Source organism: Neofelis nebulosa, chromosome 3, assembly GCF_028018385.1.
Source record: "Neofelis nebulosa isolate mNeoNeb1 chromosome 3, mNeoNeb1.pri, whole genome shotgun sequence".
NCBI classification, from domain to species: Eukaryota; Metazoa; Chordata; class Mammalia; order Carnivora; family Felidae; genus Neofelis; species Neofelis nebulosa.
Genome location: NC_080784.1, coordinates 175852675 through 175875013, shown reverse-complemented (window position 1 = coordinate 175875013; position 22339 = coordinate 175852675). Strand labels below are relative to the sequence as shown.

Here is a 22339-nt window from a genome sequence, read left to right as displayed (position 1 = left end):
GTTAATTGCGACAGGGAAAAAATGGTGACTTTACCAAAGTGAAAGCTGATGGCCGTCGCCTTGACCAAAGGATGGAAGTTAACATCACTAGTAACCTGTATGGACATCACGCCCCCCTGCTGTGATGCAGTGGGAAAGGCACATCGGATCCTTCCCGGAACACGGACCCTCAATCCAGTCAGGAGAAACAACTGGCCAACTTACACTGAAGGGCATCCTGCAAAATAACAGAATGGTACAGAGTAAAGCATCAAGATCATAAATCCCAAGAAAAGAGATGAGGGACGATCACAGCTCAGAGGAGACCGGACGACCAAAGGCAGTGAGTGATCCCAGGACACTATTGGAACGACTGGTGTGGCTTCACCAGTAGCACTGTACCCGCGTTAATGTCTTAGTCTGGATCACTGGTCTCCAGTGACGTAAGATGCTGACATAGAGGGAAACGGGGTGAAGGGCACACAGAAACTCTTTGCACCGACACTGCAACTCTTCTATATATTCAGAGTGATCTCTACATCTTAAAAAGAATCAAGGGTTGGGGAGGGCTGTTGCTGGGGAGAAGCAGGGGTTGAAATCCAGCGGGGAGAGTCAGGCAAATCATCACGGATCAATTCGGACCCAAGAAATCGGGCACGGCGCTAGCCGAGCGCCACACAAGCCTTACCCGCTCCCATCACATTCTCAGGGCCCCCGGGGCACCGATAGCTCGATCGTTCAAACACCACACAATGTGTTCAACGTTTTTATTTTTAACTCTGTTTTGGTAGTACAAAAGTCGTAAAAGTACAAACCAGACAGTTAAAAATACATCTGACACTCAAAATGGTGCAAAATTTCCTTTACAAATTTTTACATCAAGGTCGTAGCCAACTCACGCGTTACACCAGAAGTTAGCCCATCGTTAGTGTTTTGTACAGTAAGTTTGTTGTGGACCCCGATCCTTCTAAAGAAGGAAGAAAAACACAAGCCCTGTAAACATCAGTTGCTTTGGGAACACTTAAGAATTATTAGTAAAAAGCTTATGTGTTAACACATTGAATGCATAACTTTTGGCATATTTGGAAGCCGGCCAGACAAAAACTGCTCAAGTATTAGAAAATATTGAAAACGTACTCTTGGTATAAACACAATTTTAAATATGTTTGAGTATTCTCTTGCCTGTTGTATTGCTATAAAAAAAGTGCTCTGACCTGAATAAAATTCAAAAATAATTAAAGCTGAAGAATATCTGGCATTTTATTCCTCACCACTTGAGGGCGTGATATTTTTAAAGCCAAAAACGGTGCTTTATTTTTAAAAACTAAAACTATTGGCCTAGACCGCACATAGAGTATTTACCCTAATACACACCCCAGAATTCCTATATCGCTCCTTGCTGGACCTCAGTGGAATCTTTTTTCCATACTGACCTCCTCTAGTCCACTGTGTGTTACATACGCACACACAGCTCGTATTAGTTGTCAGTTAAAAAAATAAAAAAAAAAAAATCACATGAAATCGAACCTACCATTCATTTCAAAGGTTGGGAATTTTTAATTTCAATGCCAGAAACAGAATGGAATGAGTATATTTATGGGGAATAGTTTACACTACATTTTTATGGAAATCCTCCTCTTGGGAGTGAAGTGAGAAAGATGCTCTTTCTCCCCGAGATGAAAGAAGTGCCCCGGGGCATCCATCACCCCAACACTGACGGCAGGTCTCTGGGCTCCTGGCCCCGGGCCCCCGCCTAGCATAAATGTGCTACTAACTCCGCCCCGGTTCTTTCAGGTGTTTCATAAACTACAAAGCTAAAAATAATAATAATAATAAATAAAAGTGAGGTTTTCCAGGCTTACAGGGGAAATGCAACCATTAAGAGTCTTTTAAATAACACGCATTGGTTAGAAGATGGAAAATAGGAAAAGCCCAAGGAAAACGTGCCAGAGGAAGGTACGGGCCCATCCTGCCTCAGAAGTCAGGTTTTTTGTGTTATTTTGTCCCCAGGTTGTCAAAACAAGCATTTTTGTGTTTTGTTTTTAGACACTTTAAACTATTTCGCCCCTTTATTCGACGGACTAAATAAGAATTGCTTAGTGCAAGTTAAAAAAAAAAAAAAAAACGCCCTCAATATTTTGTAAGTGACCTGGGAGTGGCACGGTGGTGGCAGGAGTCAATGCAGAGTCCTTGGTCCAGGAATCCAAAGTCTGGCATCTGGTGCCATCTGACTCCATGATGTCTCGGGGGGCCAGTTTCTCAGGATGAGGCCAGATGATCTGCAAGGACCTTTCACCACCAAAGCCTCATCTTTATCTCTTGTAACAGTGAAGCTCTCAGAGGATCTTCTTGTAACCAGTTGCAAAATGAGATCCACGGGTGGCGACAAGAGTGTGCGTGTGCACAGATGTGCATGTGTGCATGCGCACATGCACACACATACACATGGAAACACCCCCAAGCATCGGCTCGATTGCACACGAAAAGTTCCCCTACACACAGTGATCATACAGGAAAAACTGCAAAATGTACACCAAGGCCAGTAATGGGAGATGGGGAGGTATGGTGGTTGGGAAAGTTCTTAAATGAGCTCTTTTCGTCACTGGAAATGCAATACATTTTCCATCAGACTTTTAAACCCAAAACTTGATTCAAAGCAAACTGAATTCTGTATCCAGCACAGCACAATATTCCCTTGGAGCTTCTATCCACATGCCTGCAGACTCCACAATAGAAACTTTATAGAAATTTTAAAAACCTCCCCAAGCAATTTCTTATCTTGTAAGTCCTCAGTGTCTTAAAACTCTTCAAATAAAGTCACCCCTGCAAGAGAAAACAAAAAGGTAAGGCTTTACGGAAGGTAAACATCCTATCACATATTAACCTGTGTGGATATTTAAAAACACAGAGGAATTGTAATCAATCCTGACCCCATCCCACCCCACCCCACTGTGTTCCTTCCTGGGACCATTATTACATTTCTTCTAGAATCCAGTCTAAAGAAATGTAAGTACCACAATTTCAAAAGGACCTCATTATCGAGGTTTTATAAACCAAGAAAGAAGAGAATTTGAGAACCACAGTAGACTAAGGGTACCAGTCTGTTTCAACAGGAGTTTCTACGGTGAAGGACTGGTCGGGCATTCTCCCCCAAGTCGTGTATCACTTCTTCTCAGGACCGTGCTCTTTAACTCTCCAGCCACATTCTGCCAAGTACGAGCAGTAGGACGAATGTGTTCAGTCACAACGAAACTTCTATGTATCAGATAAGGTGTCTTTCCCAAGCGGCACCAGACAGGGTTAACTCTGGGTCTGTACTGGGCACACAAGGCATCTTGGCTGGGATTTCACTGGGCAAATAAGAACACAATGATGAAAGGGCCCAATTCTAGGTGTTCATTGTAGCTCGAGGGCTGCACTGTGTCTTTAAGTTCTAACAACTGGTCCGTCCGTGTCAATGTCTACATTTATATTACGGATGAAGCCCCTGATAAACTTGTAAAACAGTTTTCTATTTCTCAAGGCTGTTTTCTGTTGTTGTTTTTACAAACATCTCCAAGTGACAGACAGTTATATGCCCGTGTACGTTCCGGTTTTGCAGGCTGGGAAAACGTAGGACATGACTGAGATTCTAGTTCTGCCGGTGTGTGTTGAAACACACATATCACATAGGCCAACGTATACCAGGTTAGGGAATGAAGCATTCTCCCCTCTGCCTGCAAACACCAAAAAAACAAAAAACACACAAACAAACAAACAAAGAAAACCACCCAGATGAAACCAACTTGCAGAAATAGGAAGAATAAAACTAAAGAGGCATCTTAATTTAAATGTCACTTTGTACTTATAGCTCCTTCTTCAAGATCTAACATTATCCATATTATCCTCTTCTGTAATACTGTCATTTACAGTATTCACAATAATTATGAGAGAGAGAGAGAGAGAGAGAGAGAAGAAGAAGAGAAAGAAAGAGAGAGAGAGATTGCCCAAATGAAAAGATTTGGGTAAAGGATCCTTCTCTCCTTAGCTAAAAAGGAAGTAAAACACCGTCCCCTAGAGGGTTTTTTGGGGTTTTTTTGTTTTTTTTTTTTTTTTTAGTGTTTTATTTATTTTTGAGAGAGAGAGCATGAGCGGGGTAGGACAGAGAGAGAAGGGGACAGAGGATCTGAAGCAGGCTACACACTGACAGCAGTGAGCCCATGTGGGGCTCAAACTCACAGACCGCAAGATCATGACCTGGGACGAAGTCAAGCGCTCAACTGACCGAGCCACCCAGGTGCCCCTGCCTTTTTTTCTTATGTTTTATCTTATTTATTGTTTGAGAGGGGAGGGAGGGGCAGAGAGAGAGAGAGAATCTTAAGCAGGCTCCACATTCAGGGCAGAGCAGGACTCGGGGCTCAATCATACAACCAACCATGAGATCCTGACCTGAGCGAAAATCAAGAGGCAGACGCTTAACTGACTGAGCCACCCAGGCACCTCTGGAGTTTTTGATTATACATGAAAACAAGAATTCCCTACCCTGCCTAGCTATAGCCTAGCACGGCCAAACCATGGATCTGTACCGTAGCACTGAACAAAGGCAAGCGTGGGAATACTTGCATTTGAGAGTTAATGAATATGAAAGATGTTAGCAAGGGAAAAGGTAGAAAAGGCAAAGATGGAGAAATAGAAAAATGGTCCTAAAAGACAAAACAGTAAAAAGTAGGAGCGAAATTTCGAAACTAAACTACAAACTAGGTCATTGTCTACAATATAGGGAGTCAACTATTTTTATGTCTCCTCCTTTTATCTTCTGCTCCCTTAGACCTAAATTTTTTTGCATCAAGGGAAACAAGGAGGTCAAGGGCAAGGAATGCAAGGGCCTGGAATGCAACGTTTCATCACAGTAAGCGTTTTCGATCCAGTATAGGAAAACTTCCAACTTAGAATTCTTTGTACGATGTCACCGACTGTGAACAAACAGTGGGCACGACTGAGGGCTGGGCTAAGGCAGGATCTGGAGCCGGAGGCCTGGATTTGAATCCAGACCCCTAGACTCTAATCCAGCCCCCTGTGACTACCTGGGGAACCCTGGGCCGCTCTGGAGCATTTCCTCAAAGGGTTGTTGGTGGTTTTGCAAAAGCACACGATGCTTAACACAGGGCCAGCAGTCAGTACGCTCCCCAAGACTAGCTAGTATGATCGTTACCGTCATCCAAATGCCCTGAACTATCATGCTGGCTTCAACGGCTGCATTTTGTGGCTGGTTAAAATTGTACCAGATGCAGTCTGAGAGACGAAGCGGAAGATACAATTTGCTGCTTAACGTCCTCACGACACTAAACTGGAAAAGGTTTAGCCGACACTAAACCGGAAAAGGAAAGTTAACCTTTCTAAAAACTCTATTAAAGCTACCCGGCACTGATACGCGCTTCTGGGCTCTCCCTCTTCAAAAACACGTGTTTATCGAAAGACGGCACTCCACCAGTACAGAGGCTCTCCATTTCCAGGTAAAGACCTCTTCTATCAGAATGACCATCTCGGGCAAAGAAGACGCCACCCACTCTAGGGCTTGTACATTTCCAGCTGTGAACTCACGTGTGGGGCTGTGTCATGGGCGCATTTCCACATCGCTAAATTTCTTCTCACCACATCCTCCAGTCGTGAATACATTCGCGTGGAGAAACACATACTTTTAAATGCTATTTCTCCGACACAGCACATTAACATTAAAAGGTGCCTTCCTTGAGGTCTCACAGCGGTCAGACACCATGGGTGGGCCAGCAGCAGTCGGTGGACTGTGAGAAAACCCTCCGCCCACCCATTATTCTCCGTTCCCATCACCAGGGGACCCTACCACAGTAACAAGCCAGACTTTTCTCTCTCTGGGGATAATTTGGTGATTACTGTCTCACATATGAGTGCTCAAGCTGAAAGAAGTTCAGCAAAACTTCCTTACAATGAAAAGACGATTGGGAAATCCCAAGCGTGACCATGTCCCCTCATAAAACAAGCCTGATGGAGAGAGATCAGAAAAGGTTTATCTGGAAAGAAGGAAGAGGTCATTCTGATTATTATAAAGATAAAGCCCTAATTCCATTATTATATTATGGTTCCACGGAAGCCACAATACAGCACATCTTCGATTAGGACGTACATGTACCTTGTTAAAAAAGGACTCTCCAGAAAAACAATAGCTGGTCCCTTTAAAAAATAGAAACATGTTTTAAAAAACATGGACACTGAACACTAAGACCTCCAAGGACAGGGAGTTAAGGAAGGAAAACACAATCTGATTAATAATAACAGTAGCTGACATTTACAGAGTGTTTTCCATGTGCCAGGCACTGCCACGCTTGGTATTCTAGAATCGTTAACTCAATCTTTCCAATGACTCCACGAGTCAAGGACGATCCCCATTTTCATAGGAAGAAACAGAGGCTTCCAAGTTCAATAACTTGCCCACAGCCACACAATTAAGAATGGTGAGGTAGCAGTCGTACGCCATGCAGCCAGACCTGGAAGCCCACCCACTCACCCCCACGCTGCACTGGCACACCAGTCCCCACGGGAACAGCCACAGCGTCACTGAGATCTTCCGGTTCCTTCGCTTCCTGTTCCCCACCTGTGTGGGGGGCAACAGACGGGAAACGCAGAAACTGGAAACCTGGCCCGGCCACTCTCTAGGGAGAGGGCGGCTCTTCTAGTTCATCGTAGCTACACAGGAACCCGCAGAGGCTCAGACCCTGAGAACATCAAAAGTGCACCTGGAACATGGCACGACATGAATAGATACAAGGCTCCGGCATCGCAGAGCTGGATTAAGACTTTCCTAGAACACATTTCAATGAAATGGAGAGGGCAAGTTGTTTATAGAAACAGAGCTAAGATTAGAACAGTAATATTCATACTCAAAGTCCTACAGCAACACATACGTGATCTTTCACCAGTAATCTGTGACCCTTCGAGACTCTAACTTCCTAATTAATTTTTTTTTTTAACATTTATTTATTTTTGGGACAGAGAGAGACAGAGCATGAACGGGGGAGGGGCAGAGAGAGAGGGAGACACAGAATCGGAAGCAGGCTCCAGGCTCCGAGCCGTCAACCCAGAGCCCGACGCGGGGCTCAAACCCACGGACCGCGAGATCGTGACCTGGCTGAAGTCGGACGCTTAACCGACTGCGCCACCCAGGCGCCCCTCTAACTTCCTAATTAAAGGATTACCTTCTACTAGGCTCTCCTGAACACTCTGTGGTTATATGCCCACAGGTCATTTTGCTGAAAATGTGAAGGCAGTACTGCCTGCATCGAGGGGCACCTTAGCCGGTGCGGGGAAATGGATGATACCGGAAGGTACTTGGTGTTTGCAGTCCTTTAAATCTTGCTCTGGTCTAAATTGTGTGTTACATTTTATAAATTAATATTAATGCCTTCCTATTTTTTAAACGTTCGTTTACTTTTGAGAGAGAGACAGAGAGAGAGAGCTAGTGCAAGCAGGGGGAGGGCAGAGAGACAAGGAGAGAGAGACAATCCCAAGCAGGCTCCACACTGTCAGTGCAGAGCCCAATGCGGGGCTCGAACTCACAGACCTTGAGATCATGACCTGAGCCGAAACCAAGGGTCGAACGCTTAACACACTGAGCCCCCCAGGTGCCCCAGTGCCTTCCTATTTTAATAAAGTCTCCACATTTAATAAAAAGCTAATGCAGACTAATGGATAGATCCATGGTACACTAGCTAATCAGTGACGTCTCTTTAAGTCAGCCGTTCCTCAGGATGATACGCAGCACCTTCTTTAGAAGCAACTCAAATGCTACTTAAAAAACTGCCAATTCTTTGGACTGCACCCATGACCTACGAAGTCAGGATTGAGGGGACTGGAGCCCAGGACTCCCCTTTCTTACCAGGTGCCTTAATGCACATAGAAAGGTTTAAGCCAGGAGATAAAACCCAGTACTGTTTGTCAACTGATAAAAACCACAAGAATTAAGTTCACTTCCAAAGGGCAAAGCCTGCAAACACAACCCTACAAAGTCAGCTGAGGACAAAAACTGTATCAAAGAAATGGAAGAGGAAACAGATATGAAGCATTTCAAGACTCAACTATTAATAACAATCTCAGCAACTCAATCTGAATTACAACATTTTATAGCTCAGAAATCTTACACTGAACTATTAACTACAAAAATTTGACGCAGTCTCAACTACAAAATTGTGGGATTACAGAATCATTTTTTTAAAGTTTATTTATTTTGAGACAGTGACCAAGCAGGGGAGGAGCAGAGAGAGAGGGAGACAGAGAGAATCCCAAGCAGGCTCCGCGCTGTCAGCGTGGAACCCGATGCAGGGCTCGAACCCACGGACAGTGAGATCGTGACCTGAGCCAAACCTGAGTGTGTGTGTGTGTGTGTGTGTGTGTGTGTGTGTGTGTGTAGGCAGGGTTTCTCCCACACCACAAAGTAATGTTCAAGACAACTGATGGGTGTCCTACAATTCAACTCAATCCTACCTCTGATCTGATGATAGCATCAGATCCCACAGGTTAAGGCTTCAATCCCACCAGCGGACTGCCCTCTGCTTCAGATACTAATTTCAAATCCAGATTGGTACCTGTACTTCTGACCAACTGGCTATAGTCAGAGATTCCCACAAACCCCTCCATGGATTCAACTAATTTTCTAGATTGGCTCACAGGGCTTAGAAAGTGAGTTTATTCACTAGATTACCAGTTTATTACAAAGGATATTAAAGGACATAAATCAACAGCCAGATGAAGAGATACATAGGCCAAGGCCCCGAACAAAGGAGTTTCTGTAGAGTTAGGATCTTGGACACGCACGGGGCCCGGCACAATGGCATGTGGAAGTGTTCTGGTTCACAAACCTGGAAGCTCTCCGAACCCTCCCTTTTTGAGTTTTTAGGGAGGCTTCATTACAGAAGGATGGCGCATTAAATCACTAACCATTGGTTGCCCTCCAGCCCCTCTCCCTTCTCTGGAGGTGGGGGGTGCAGTGGGAGTACTAAGAGTTCCACCCCTCTAATCAGATGGTTGGCTCCCTAGCAAAGCCCTCCCCATCCTTCGGTTACCTGGGGGCTTTTCAAAGTCACTTCATTAACATAAAACAAAAGACATTTTATAGTTCTCATCCCGTAAGAAATTTCAAGAGTTTTATTAGCTCTGTACAAGAAATGAGGATCAACTATATATTTCTTATTATAAAATTTTTTTAATGTTTACTTATTTTTGAGAGAGAGAGAGACAGAACGCGACCAAGGAAGGGGCAGAGAGAGGGAAGAATCTGAAGCAGCTCCAGGCTCTGAGCTGTCAGCACAGAGCCCAACGCAGGGTTCGAACTCGGGAACAGGGAGATCATGACCTGAGCTGAAGTGGGATGCTTAACGGACTGAGCCACCCAGGTGCCCCTAGCTTTTTGTTATCAACTGTGAGCAACTTTTTAATGTATGGGGGCCAATTCAGGAGAAATAAAAATGCTTATAGGTATTTTCCATTCAAAATTTAAATAGCTTTTTTAAGTAGCATAGAGAAGAAATACATATTCCTACAAATTATATTATCTTCTTTATTGAATGAATAGAACCAGTAACAAATTTTTCACTCCTTATAGCTTTGAAACTTCTGACATTAGATTTGGATCTTACTGAAAAGTCTGAAGGCTGCTCTTTACTAAGTTCTTATATTCGCAGCAATTTAAATGTGTTCATATATTTGGCAACAATGGGTTTCCCAAGTGACAATAACTGAACACTTGTGACTTACCAGCCCTTTGGGATGGTGAGATTCAGAGCACTTTATTCCAAATAAAATGTACCTGACATCAAAAGTTATTCTGTATCTAACGGGGGCACCTGAGTGGCTCAGTTGGTTAGGCATCCAACTCTTGATAAATCAACTCAGGTCATGATCGCATGGTTCGTGCGATCGAGTTTCACATTGGGTTCAGTGCAGACAGTGTGGAGCCTGGTTGGGATTCTTTCTCTCCCTCTTTCTGTGTTCCTCCCTCGTTCATATCCTTCTCTCTCTCTCTCTCTCTCTCTCTTTCTTTCTCTCTCTTTCAAGATAAATAAATAAACTTAAAAAAAAAGTTATTCTGGGGCGCCTGGGTGGCTTGGTCGGTTAAGCGTCTGACTTCGGCTCAGGTCATGATCTCACAGTCCGTGGGTTCGAGCCCCGCATCGGGCTCTGTGCTGACAGCTCAGAGCCTGGAGCCTGTTTCAGATTCTGTGTCTCCCTCTCTCTCTGCTCCTCCCCTGTTCATGCTCTGTCTCTCTCTGTCTCAAAAATAAATAAACGTTAAAAAAAAATTAAAAAAAAAAAAGTTATTCTGTACCTGGAAAAACAAGGGTTCACTAGGGAATTATTTAAATGCAATTCAGCAGTTCCCTATTAGTCTCAATACATCTATGATTCAACAGGTATACTGGCTACAGGTAGCTTTCTAAAAAGGAAAGCCAAACTAGTTAGACATTGCCTCTCCTGGCTTGTGAGCCAGAGGTTCAGCCCACTGGCTCTCGGTAAGCCGCTTCATGAGAATCAAGTGAAACACTACAACACCTATGTCTAACCTGGCCTCTCGGCACCTCAGGAAAAATTTTAAACCTCAAAAACAGTAATTTTTTACACATTAGTTTGCTAAGTGTTTAAATAAGGCTTGCCTGATACAGTAATAATATCTAGCATTTGCCGGTTTAGCACTTACTAAGTGCCAAGGAATGACATCCCTATGAGGTAGGTGATATTGTTACTATTATCCCCACTTTACAGGTGGAGAAGCTGAGGCATCGGAGGCGGAAGTTGTCAAGGGTTACACAGCTAACAAGTGACAGACGAGAACTTGAGCACGAGGAGCCTGATTCCAGAACCTACGCTGTGGGGTTCCTTCAGCATCCTATGTCCTGCTTACCTCTAGCAAACAGGCACTATTACTTACTTAAGCTATTTAATGTTAGTAGATTCGAAGCCTCAAGTTACAAATTAAGAAAACTAAAACTCCCAGTTACAACCATTAATTCCCTTTTCCTTCTAGTTCTAGGCAAAAATGTCTCCAAAGCCTTTCATTTTCTGCCTCTGTCAAGCCCCCACAGGCCTGTGTCCGGATGGGCCAGTCTCCAGGAGCCTCCAATGCTGAGTTTCTGTGTTGAAAAGGACAGAGGTCACAGCCCCCTCTTTCTTAAGTCCTGTCAAAGGACTGACAGGCTACAGAGGAAGAGGAGCTGAGTTCTCTTGAGGGGTCAGCGGGTCAACTTCCGGTCAAAAAACAGGAGGGGCCCTGGAACAGACACTGTGGAGGGAGAAGCACGCAGAGGACACATAGACAGACAGCTTGCTTTAGTGGCAACTGGAAGTCAACCAACACGAGAAACCTCTGGGCCGCCACACTGTCTGAATCCTGAGAATACTCAAGAATACGTTTCGGTCTCTTCTGTCCACACAGCTGGGGAAGGAGAGCTCTGAAAGAACGTCATCGTTGACCAGCGAAGTATGTTTGCAGGTCCACCAAAACCCTCACATTATCTCCATACATGTCTTGGAGCAACTCCCAGTAACAAACAGGGCACATCACTTGTAAACAGTGTGCCCAGCACTTGCACTCAGCAGGGCTCAACCAATGGGGGAGAGTAAAAAGTCAACAGTCCCCGGGACCTATTAGCCATCAACCTCAACAGCAAGCAAGGTGCAGACAAATATTTACGTTCATCTTCCTCCTTGGAGGAAGGGGCAAAAGAGGGAGCTGTACATACACGTGTGTTGCATACACACGTATATACATAGAATACTCCTGAAAGGACAGAGGACACCAGTAATCATGGCTCCCTGCCGGGAAGACATCATTGCAGTGAGGAGGAAGGGCTGCAAATTGGGTGAAGAATTCACTGTTTTCAAAGACTTATTTTTCACCCTGCAGCCTTTTATGCTGCTTGAATATTTTATTGTGTGCATGTCTTATTTCTCAATTCTTAAAAAATAATTCAAGTTCGGGGCTACTGGGTGGCTGAGTCGGTTAAGCATCCGACTTCGGCTCAGGTCATGATCTCACAGTTCGGGAGTTCAAGCCCCGTGCCGGGCTCCGTGCTGACAGCTCAGAGCCTGGAGCCTGCTTCAGATTCTGTGTGTGTGTGTATGTGTGTCTCTCTCTCTGCCCCTCCCCTGCTCATGCTTGGTCTCTCTCTCTCTCCCTCTTAAAAATAAATAAAACATTAATAAACAAAATCTTTAAAAATAATAATAATAATTCAAGTTCAAACTCTTGTAAAAACCAATTCACCAGAGACAATGAGGGAAATGAATTGCCAGGAAGTCCAGGCTCTGGAATCCATCACCGGCATGACCTTGAACAATATACATAACCTCTTAGGAGCTCCCTCCTCTGACAGGAGGGGACGAGGAGGCATGGGGAGAAAAGTCCTACATAAAAACTAGAACCGAAGCTCCAAGAAAGCATGGCCTTTGTCTGTCCACCTTCCACATTTCTATGTCCCTAAGGCCTGGCACAGAGCCTCACACATAGTAGCGGCTCAATAAATACTGTTAAAAAATCTAACTGTACCTGAATTGACCTGAATTGGCAATCACAGCTCCTCTGAGAACTCAAAGTCTATGATCTTAGCGAACCTGTAAGAAAACAGAATTGCTCACGACCTGAACCTGATGCAGGCACAGCTCTAACAGCCAAATGCCATCAGAGGGTCCCCATAGGAGACAAAAGGAGGCCATGCCTGGTGAAGGCGGATAATGTGACATGATCGCTGCTTTGACACACAGGGCTGAGAGACTGAAGGAGGACTTTTTTTTTTTTCCTCAGAGAAAGTAAAGCTCCCTCAAACTCCAAAGCCACTGAACATGTTAGCATCAAATGTGGATTTCTACCCCTCCAAGCCCTGTCACTGCCTGAACCTGGGAGCTGGGCAAAAGTAATCACTCTGAGCCTGGTTCTTCATCTGTAGTGTGGAGAGATTATCACCCATAAGGTTGCATCTAAATCTCTGTCCCTCACTCAGCTGTTCTCCTCATCTGGCCAGTTCCACCTGCCTGTTCTTCCCACTGAAAGGTCCCGGGCAGGTGTTAGCTTCCCTCCACTTCCACGTTTCAGGTGGGCTCAGCAGGGACTTTCAGGCTCTTCCACACAGGGACACAGGCACCCACCCAAGTACTGCTTTTGCCCTTTAGAAACGTGCTCAGCAGCTAACAATCGAGGCAGGTGTTCCTATCTATGCCTACTTAAGTACAGTTTCTTCTCATATATTTCTAGGCATGGCCTCTTTAAAGCCAGCGAGTCAAATGAAGGGACTTTCATCAAACCTAAGATAACTCTGGGGCACCTGGGTGGCTCAGTCAGTTAAGCATCCGACTTCGGCTAAGGGCATGATCTCACGGGTTGCGGGTTCAAGCCCCGTGTCGGGCCCTGGCTGACAGCTCAGAGCCTGGAGCCTGCTTTGGATTGTGTGTCTCCCTTTCTCTCTGCTCATTCTGTCTCTCTCTCTCTCTCAAGAATAAACATTAAAAAACCTGAGATAACTTTTTTTGCTTTCTAAAAAAATGTATATTTTGCCCTGAAAAAATTACAAGCTCTGGATAAAAATATTAGCTAACAGGCAGTGCCTTAAGTCTCTCATCATCCTCTCCTTGCCTGGAGAGTTAACAAAAGAACAGCAATGCAAAGGACTACAAATAATGCAGCCTGACCTCATCAGGGAGGCCCCCGGGGGACCCTTCACTACACCCCAGTCATAGAGTTCAAAAGGAAGGAGGAGGAAAGGAAGGCACCAAAGGTCAGGCAAGCTGACCTTGTGATTGGCCCTGATGCTCAGGAGGCAGGGAGCACGATCCATGAAAGAGCCTTGTCAGAAAGAAGACTTTTATCCCAGAACAGAGCCCCAGCACAGCAGTTTTGCACAGAAAACTCGGTCCACACTACCTCTTAATTTAACCCGCCCTCTGATCTGTAGGATACGAAGAACTAAAGCCGGGAAAACCTTCCAACCGCCTTGTTCCTAATTCTGATTCCACCTCCAATAGGAGGGGATTGTTATTTCTAAATCCTCTTTAACACAGACAAGAAAATGGCCCAAATTCCGGAGAGACTTGCCAAACATTAACTGTTAAAATGTCGTGAGAGTCCAATGCTCTAATATTCTTTAGATTAAAATGTCACGAGAGTCCAACGCTCTAATATTCTTTAGAGGTAAGAAGGGATTCACAGAGCCTCAAGCTGATGCTTGAGAAATGGGCCAATAAATAAGACCAACCAAGAATGGGATGAAAATTATTGATGATAGTGAATATTTAGTAAATACTAACTCTGTGCCAAGGACAGACTGAGGAACAATATGTTACCTCACTGAAGTCCAACAACAACCCCGTTATAAAGATGAGGAACCTGAAGCCCGTAGGGGTTAAGCAGTCAGAAGCAGCACCGTTCAAATTAAGTCTAAAAACAGTTTAAAACTCAGCTTTTGGGGCACCTGGGTGGTTCAGTCGGTTGAGCGTCCAACTTTGGCTCGGGTCATGATGTCGCAGTCTGTGAGTTCGAGCCCCGTGTCGAGCTCTGTGCTGACAGGTGGGAGCCCAGAGCCTGCTTCTGATTCTGTGTCCCCTCTCTCTCCGTCCCTCCCCTGCTAATGCTGGGACTCTCTCTCTCAAAAATAAGTAATAATAAAACATTTTTTTAAATAATAAAAATAAATAAAACTCAGCATTTAATCACTAAAATAAATTCCTGAAATAATCAACAGAACCACTCCAATAATAAAAGGGCTTAAAAAATAAAAAGCCATGTGTAATATTATGAATTTTTGTTTTGATAAAAAAGTGTTACGTACACTTTCCAAATCAATGTTTCAATAAGATCCTACGGTAAGATGCAAAAAGGAACACAAACGTCAGAAATGTGTGATATCAAACGCTTACGACAGCTTCACTTTTAAAAAGCAAAAGAACAGTGATAATGAAGACAAGGCGGTGGCATTTGGAGGCTGAAAGCAATTTGATTTATTTAACTTGAAAGAACAAAAGCTTATTCTTCTAAGAAATCAAAACACATTTTCTGTGAAAAAAAAAAGAGACCATTTTAACCGCATTGCCAAAATAAATCAGGCAGAGAGCAAGTTAGATCTCACTACAAAAAAGACCTCAGGCCAGTGAAACAGGGGGAAAAAAATAAGGGGAAAAAGAAATGCCAACAACAGATTTTGTTTTTTAAAAAGAGAAGGAGAGAGAGAGAGACAGAAATATAAGTCTAGTTTCTAGTATCAATCCCTAATTTTAAAAAAAGGAACCAAGCCAAGGAGTAGATATGATTTCACATGTGAATATTTAAATCAATTTCTTCACTAAAAATCCAAATTTAAACAAAAGCATTTTTCAGGAAAAAACAAAACATTCAAAACTGTATACGAGGCTGTATGAAAGGTGCGTAACACTCTTGTCTTACTTTATTAGCTATATTCTGCAAACCTTCTGATTCAGTCCTGAACCAGAGATTTGGGGCCCAAAAGGAAAAATGTCAGGATTTCTCTAGCTGGAAAATCAAGTGATGTTAAATACCCAAAACATACCCTTTGGGGGTGGGAGGTGGAGCAGGGGGCGTGAGAAATATTAAAATACCTAGCAAGAAAAATTTTAATGAATAAATTTTTTTACATGTCAATGACTATTCCTTTCCCTTCTTTTTCAGAATCCATTTTCATCAGACTTGGCCACTCAGCAGGCCCCAACTCCAGGAGGCTCTGACCACAGGGTCCACTTTCCCCAGACCCAGATGGGAGGTCAGGCCTGTGACTCCAGAACCCTGGCAGGGGGGCGGGGCTCTAAACTCCACCTTCTTCTTCCTGGTGACTCTGAACACGTCGCTTAAACTCTGTGCTTTCATTTGCAGAATTGGGCACTAACTAGCACCTACCTATAGCTGTTGTGAGGATTAAATCAGTGAATATGTGCGATGTGCCTTTCAAAGCATGTCAGGTACATAGTAAATACTGGATATACAACAGGTATTTAAATTACTCAATGGCTCATGAGCATTCATGATATAATTCTCTCCACTTTTGCGTTTGTTTGAAAATTTCCATAATAAAACTTTTTATTTTTAATTTCAAAACTAATTACAATAGAAGGCTCGGAAAACACATCCCCTTTCTAAGGTCATTCATGAGCTCATTGTTGACTTTGGACGGCTTAGTCCAATATGATTACCCTCTAGTAAGAAGAGCCAATTACACGCCAGACTCTGTTGCACTTGCCTTAAATCAATGAATTTAATGTCCTTATGTCATATTCAAGGCAAGTGGGTTTACGTGGGAGTTAAGTACAATTTCCACGAGGTGAAGCTAGGATGTGAGACCACGTCTGCTGGTCAAATCCAATGTTCTCTTACGAAATCCTGGTGGATGATTGTGCACTTTGAAGAGAATATCAAACTGTAAATCAGATGTGGTCAGGACTTCAGATGATTGGACCACATTCTCATGGTCAGATATAGGCAGAATTTGGGCCAAGAAAACCATCTGAGCAATCCTAATTCTTGAAACCTTCTCACATCTCAAGTGCCCCTCTCTCCAGTCAGTCGGGCCAAGACTGAGCCTGACACGGGATCACACTGCACTTCCTGCCTCAGGGAGACCAGTGTCTTCTTACACGGGGTCTGCTCCAAGTGTCGACACATGGCCAGGCTGAGGACTCAAGGGCAAACTGTCGTCACAACCCATAGCTTTCTGTGCTGCTGAGAGGGCTGGGCCTTCCTCACCTTACACGTGGACAGCCAGGTGCTTCTCTTCTCAGGATTAAAGTCCTCACGACTTTAATCAGATTTACCTCTTATTTACCAAAGTCACTCACATTCCAACTCGAATACCGAGAATACCATCCACTCTGTTCAATAAAACTTTCCGTGACGACAGAAGTGTTCCAGATCTGCACTGTCCAGTATGGCAGCCCTAGCTGGCCAACTGTGGCTACTGAACATGAGACGTGGACGAGTGCAACCACAAAACTACATTTTTAATTTTGATTAGTTTAGATTTAAGTAGCCAGAGGTGATTAGTGGCTACCATATTAGGACACAAGGTTCTGGATCACTGTGGAAATGCCCTCCATTCATGGGTCTAGGGGTGCCTCTTAGTAAAAGCATCTTAGGAGAATATAGTTGGTCTTGTAGTCAGAGCCTAGGTTCAAATCAGCTCCTCCTTCCAGTTAAGTGACCCTTAACATGTAACTTACCCTTTCCATTCACTGGCTCTCTCGTCTATAAAACTGGGAAAATGATGTCCATCCCATTAGAGATGTTTATAATGGTGACATGTGAGATCTGTATCAATCAATACAATGTCCAGACGACTAGAATACTGAATCGACATCAGCTGCTTTTACTGTCTTCATCATTCTCTTCCTTTTCTTAAATCCCTCTTGGTTCCCTCCCCAAGGCAGTAACTGGCTGAGAAGTCAGAGATAGACTTTTCTGCTCTTCTTTCTTTATTTTTAAAGTTTGTTTGTTTATTTATTTATTTACTGAGAGAGAGAGAGAGAGAGAGAGCGCATGCACACATGCACCCACCAGCAGGGGAGGGGCAGAGAGAGAGGCAGAAAGAGAATCCCAAGCAGGCTCTGCACTGTTAGTGCAGAGGCCAACTCGGGGCTCGAATCCACAAACTGTGAGATCATGACCTGAGCCAAAATCAAGAGTCAGATGTAACATACTGAGCACCCCCCGTCACTCTTGTTCCTCTTCTTTAAAGAAAGCCCTATTGGCTTCTAAACTCAGGGGAAGGGGCCAGATCGTTCCCAAATGCAAGACTGCGAGAACTAACATTGGCAGCTCTCAGAGCCCCTGTGTCTTAGAGATTTCAAGAGCACTACTCTTCCAGATCATCCTCAACCCCTCCGAGCCTGGGCAGATTAGCGGAGAAACTTCACTTGCAAGGCACTTCTCTCCCCAACTCAGCCGCGCCAGCCACATCCCCGCTTGACTCCTGGGCTCAGGTTCAACCTTGCCTCTCTCCTGCACCTTCAAGACCCCAGCCAGCCTACCTCCCCACGCCCCACCCTCCCCTCCCTTTGCCAGTGTGACCTCTTCTGCCTTCCATCCAGGCTCTGGAAGTTTGACTGGAGTTTCCAGAGCATAATCACTCCAGAGTCTGTGCACTCGCCTTCTTACACATAATAAGAAACGTGAAAGGGGTGAATGCTACCCAAGCCAGAACAGAAAGAAAAGAGTCAGATGAAAGCTAAGCCAATAGCAAATTATCACAAGCCTTTTTTCTTTTCTGAGCACTATCATTCAAAATGAAGATTGCCCAGCCAAGAAGCATCCACTTTTGCTTTATAAATCACTTCAAAATATTTACTTGGAAGAGTAATACTCCTACGGGGGCACATCAAAGAAAACTGGTTTCCAACTCAATTGAAGGAAAAAACATAGGTTTGTTTGCTCCAGGCTTTTTCAAATCACAGTTTACCTAGAAATGACGACAAGATTATATTTCATTTCGCCTGCATGGGTTGTTAAAAGATATTTAATAAGCTGCCAACATTAAAAACCTGTGGTGATTTCACATTTTAAAAGTCTAGACTTCTGCCTTTTTTTTTTTTTTGCAGAAGAACTAGCAACACTTAAGTGCCTTCTGCCTTTTGGTGATAGAAGTCCTGTGGCTGGCTTTGCCGCAATCCCGGCCATTCCACATTGCTTCTGAAGGAACCCTCTCTCCCCATTACCATGCAGGCCAGGCCCCTGGAGGCAGCCAAGCTCGTGGTCTCTTTACAAGAAGCTCTGAAAAGGCAAATAATCCCATTCCATCCCCAACAGTCCTACAGGTTGTCACTTCCCTGCCAAGTCATTCCCACACTCCCACACACCCCAGGAGGCTCCAGCACCTTCTCCCCACTGTGCCCCGCCCCCCATGTCACCCCAGCTGCAACTCACCTGCTACTCTGTGTCACTCCGTTCTCCCCTCACAGGTGTCACAGGCACCTCCCCATTGACGCCGTCAGTCCCACTAACTGACATCAAACTTCTCCGCTCCTTCTGGTTTGACTTGTGTTCCACTTTTGTCACTCTAAACCTGAGGAGGCAAAGAGCAGACGTGATGGGTGTTGCTTTTTTTAGTAAAAAAGAATCAAGAGTGAATCAAAAATCTAGAGGATCCTGGGGCACCTGGGGGGCTCAGTCTGTTAAGCATCCAACTCTTGATACGGGCTCAGGTCATGATCTCCCGGTCTGTGGGTTTGAGTCCCATGTGGAACTCTGTGCTGACAGGGCAGAACCTGCTTGGGATTGTCTCTGCCCCTCCCCAGCTCATGCACACTCTGTCTCTCAAAATAAATAAATAAACTTTTACTTTTTTTTTTTTTTTTTTTTAAATCTAGAGGATCCCAAAGGATCTCAGTCAAAAGTTGGGACATCAACGAAAAAAGCCCTAGTCAATAGGAGGGGCGTTCCCACCCAGCAAATGCCCCTGTCCCCTGCCAAACTTTCCAGCTGATTTTCACTCAATACATCACACACAATGCTAGATACTTTACAGAGCATGAAAAATGCATTAAAAAGTTTGGGTACCCAAATTTTAAACAGCCTCAGGGTTGTGGTTTCTAACAAGGACACGAGATTATCATCAGTTGTTTTAACCACAGAAGGCTGGAGAAAAGCACAACTAGTTTTCAGTTAAACTGATGTAACCAAAATGTTCACTCAAGAACTGCCTCAGAGGGCACCCCTCAGAGAGACTTATCTCTGCACACACTTGGCCAGAGGAGCCCCAACCATGAATTTTATCAGGATCAGTTGGTGGTAGTTTCTGTGTGTGTTCCGTTTTTGACAGTTTTTTTTTTTTTTTTTAAGGCAAATTTAACTTTTCATTAAGGGTTAGGGAAAAAGTGAAGGGAATAAGGAGGAGATTTTCACTGAGAATTAGAGTCTGCTCGGCTTCCCCTCTCCTCTGAAGAGAACAATCACCAGGCTCATGGCAGGGATTTTGTGCTCTGTAGTTCAGAGGCCCCTGCACAGCCTCCAAGTTTGGCCTTCACCTGCAGATCACGAAAAACATGGTGGCGATCCACAGCACCCTCATAAACTACATATTGTTACCAGAAAAACAAGTACAAGAATATGTCCATATGGGAAAAAGATAGAATAAAGATGCTCATTTTAGAAAAAACACGTACTCCTGCAGTTCACAAGAGTATCCCTCCAGCGAATGCAAAACTGAAAGTGGTTAAACATTTGATAAGAATCAAGCCCCTGAAGCTGCCACAAGGACTTCCGGCAGAGGAGGACATATCTGGCACGCAGCTCGGCTCGAGAGTGCTGGGGAGTCAGTGGCGTGGTGGCATCTCAATCCCGTACATCAGGAAGCACATATGTCCTGATGCCAGAACAGCTTCGTATTAAAAAATGAACATCAGGGGCGCCTGGGTGGCTCAGTCATGACCTCACCGTTCGTGGGCTCAAGCCCCGCATCAGGCTCTGTGCTGACAGCTCAGAGCCTGGAGCCTGCTTCGGATTCTGTGTCTCCCTCTCTCTCTGCCCCTCCCCTGCTTGTACTCTGTCTCTCTCTCTCTCTCTCTCTCTCTCAAAAATAAATAAACATTAAAAAATTTTTTTTAATTAAATCATTTTTGTTTAAAGATAATGAGAAAGTGTTTTCATTAAAATATATCTTAGGGGTGCCTGGATGGCTCAGTCAGTTAAGCGTCAGACTCTTGATTTCTGCTCAGGTTATGACCTCATAGTTCATGAGATCGAGCCCTGTGTTGGGCTCTGCACTGACATGGAGCCTGCTTGGGATTCTCCCTCTCTTTCCTCTCTCTGCCTTTCTCTGCTTGTGCTCTTTCTTTCTCTCTCTCTCTCGCTCAAAAATAAACATGAAAAAAAAATTTTTAATTAAAAAAATAAAATATATTTTAAATGTTTATTTTTGAGAGAGGGAGAGAGACAGACAGACAGAGCATGAGTGGGGGAGGGGCAGAGAGAGTGGGAGACACAGACTCAGAAGCAGGCTCCAGGCTCTGAGCTGTCAGCACAGAGCCCAACATGGGGTTTGAACCCACAAACTTCGAGATCACAACCTGAGCCAAAGTGAGGTGCTTAACCAACTGAGCCACCCAGGTGCCCCAAAACATGAAATATTTTTTTAAAAAAAATTTTTTTTAACATTTATTCATTTTTGAGAGATAGAGTGTGAGTGGGGGAGGGGCAGAGCGAGAGGGAGACACAGAATCCAAAGCAGGCTCCAGACTCCGAGCTGTCAGTCCAGAGGCCAATGTGGAGCTCAAACTCATGGACCACAAGATCGTGACCTGAGCCAAAGTCGGACACTTAACCGACTGAGCCACCCAGGTGCCCCTAAAATATATTTTAAATAATAGTCATTTCCACTGGCAAAAAAAAAAAAAAAAAAAAAGAATTAAAAGAGAAGTTAAGGAAATTTACTCAGTCTGACTGTTTTTCTAGTTCATCGTGTATCGAAATCCCAAAGTTTTTCATAATAGTTTCTCTCTAGTTCTGGTTTTAAATTTCCTTAAAACCACCTAAAACAAAATACATCCTCCTTCTTTGTCCAAATGAGATTACCAACCACAGGGAGGAGGGAGATTCTGAGGAAGTAAAAAAAGAATCAGAGAAAAGTTGTAACTACAGATCTGCTCGGTGGAAATGTAAGAGCCCCTCTAAGCAACACGAGAGGCCAGTAATGATTAAACGCTCCCGGCATTCTACATCCAAGAAAGAGAGCTGCATTTGGGGCATTTATAAGAGCCATGCTGAATCTCAGTTGAAAATTTCAGCAGATTTTTTTTTTAAAGCAAACAAAATACGCTTTGTCTAAACAAGCCACAGGTTCTCATCACATTCCACATTCACAGACTCCCATGACTCTGCTTCTTAATAAAACAGTGTGGTCATGAGTTGTACTCTTTTGCTGTAAGCGGGCAAACAGCCCTGCAGTTTTCTCGTTTCTTGCGCATAATAAAAACCAAACCAAATCAAAATAATAGTAACAGCCAACATCTGAATGAGTAAAAAGTGCGAAAACCAGTCGAAGTTACGTAAGTCATCGTATTTAATCATCACAGAACCCAGTGAGCTGAGCACTACTGCTGTCCTCATTTTATAGAGGGGGAAACTGAGGCACAGAGAAAAGTGAGTTTGTAAGCAGTCGTGCCTGCACTCCAACCAGGTAGAGGCAATGAGTTCAGGCTACTCTGTCTGGGGTTTGTTCTCAGAGAAACAAGGAGCGTGGGCACAGCACTGTCAGCTTTGGCTTCCCCCATCTGCCTCCAGCACACATACTCTTTTTATTTTATTTTATTTTTATAGGTTTTTTTCTTAAGTATATTTATTTATTTTGAGGTGGGGGAGGGGAAGAGAGAG

General features: G+C 44.1%; 1 protein-coding gene across 2 annotated transcripts in view; it reads right to left on the bottom strand.

Moving 5' to 3' along the window:
• Positions 1-732: 732 nt before the first annotated feature.
• Positions 733-22339, bottom strand: part of RELL1 (RELT like 1) — a 69533-nt gene continuing 47926 nt past the window's right edge. The window contains exons 6-7 of one of the 2 annotated variants that reach the window (XM_058722875.1): positions 18896-19034; positions 733-2802 (exon numbers count right to left, since the gene is read on the bottom strand). In XM_058722875.1, the coding sequence (XP_058578858.1) occupies positions 18899-19034 (136 nt within the window). In that variant the 3' untranslated portion in view covers positions 733-2802; positions 18896-18898. Of the gene's footprint in view, positions 2803-18302; positions 18432-18895; positions 19035-22339 lie in introns of those variants that run through there. The other variant, XM_058722876.1, reaches the window with a different exon arrangement.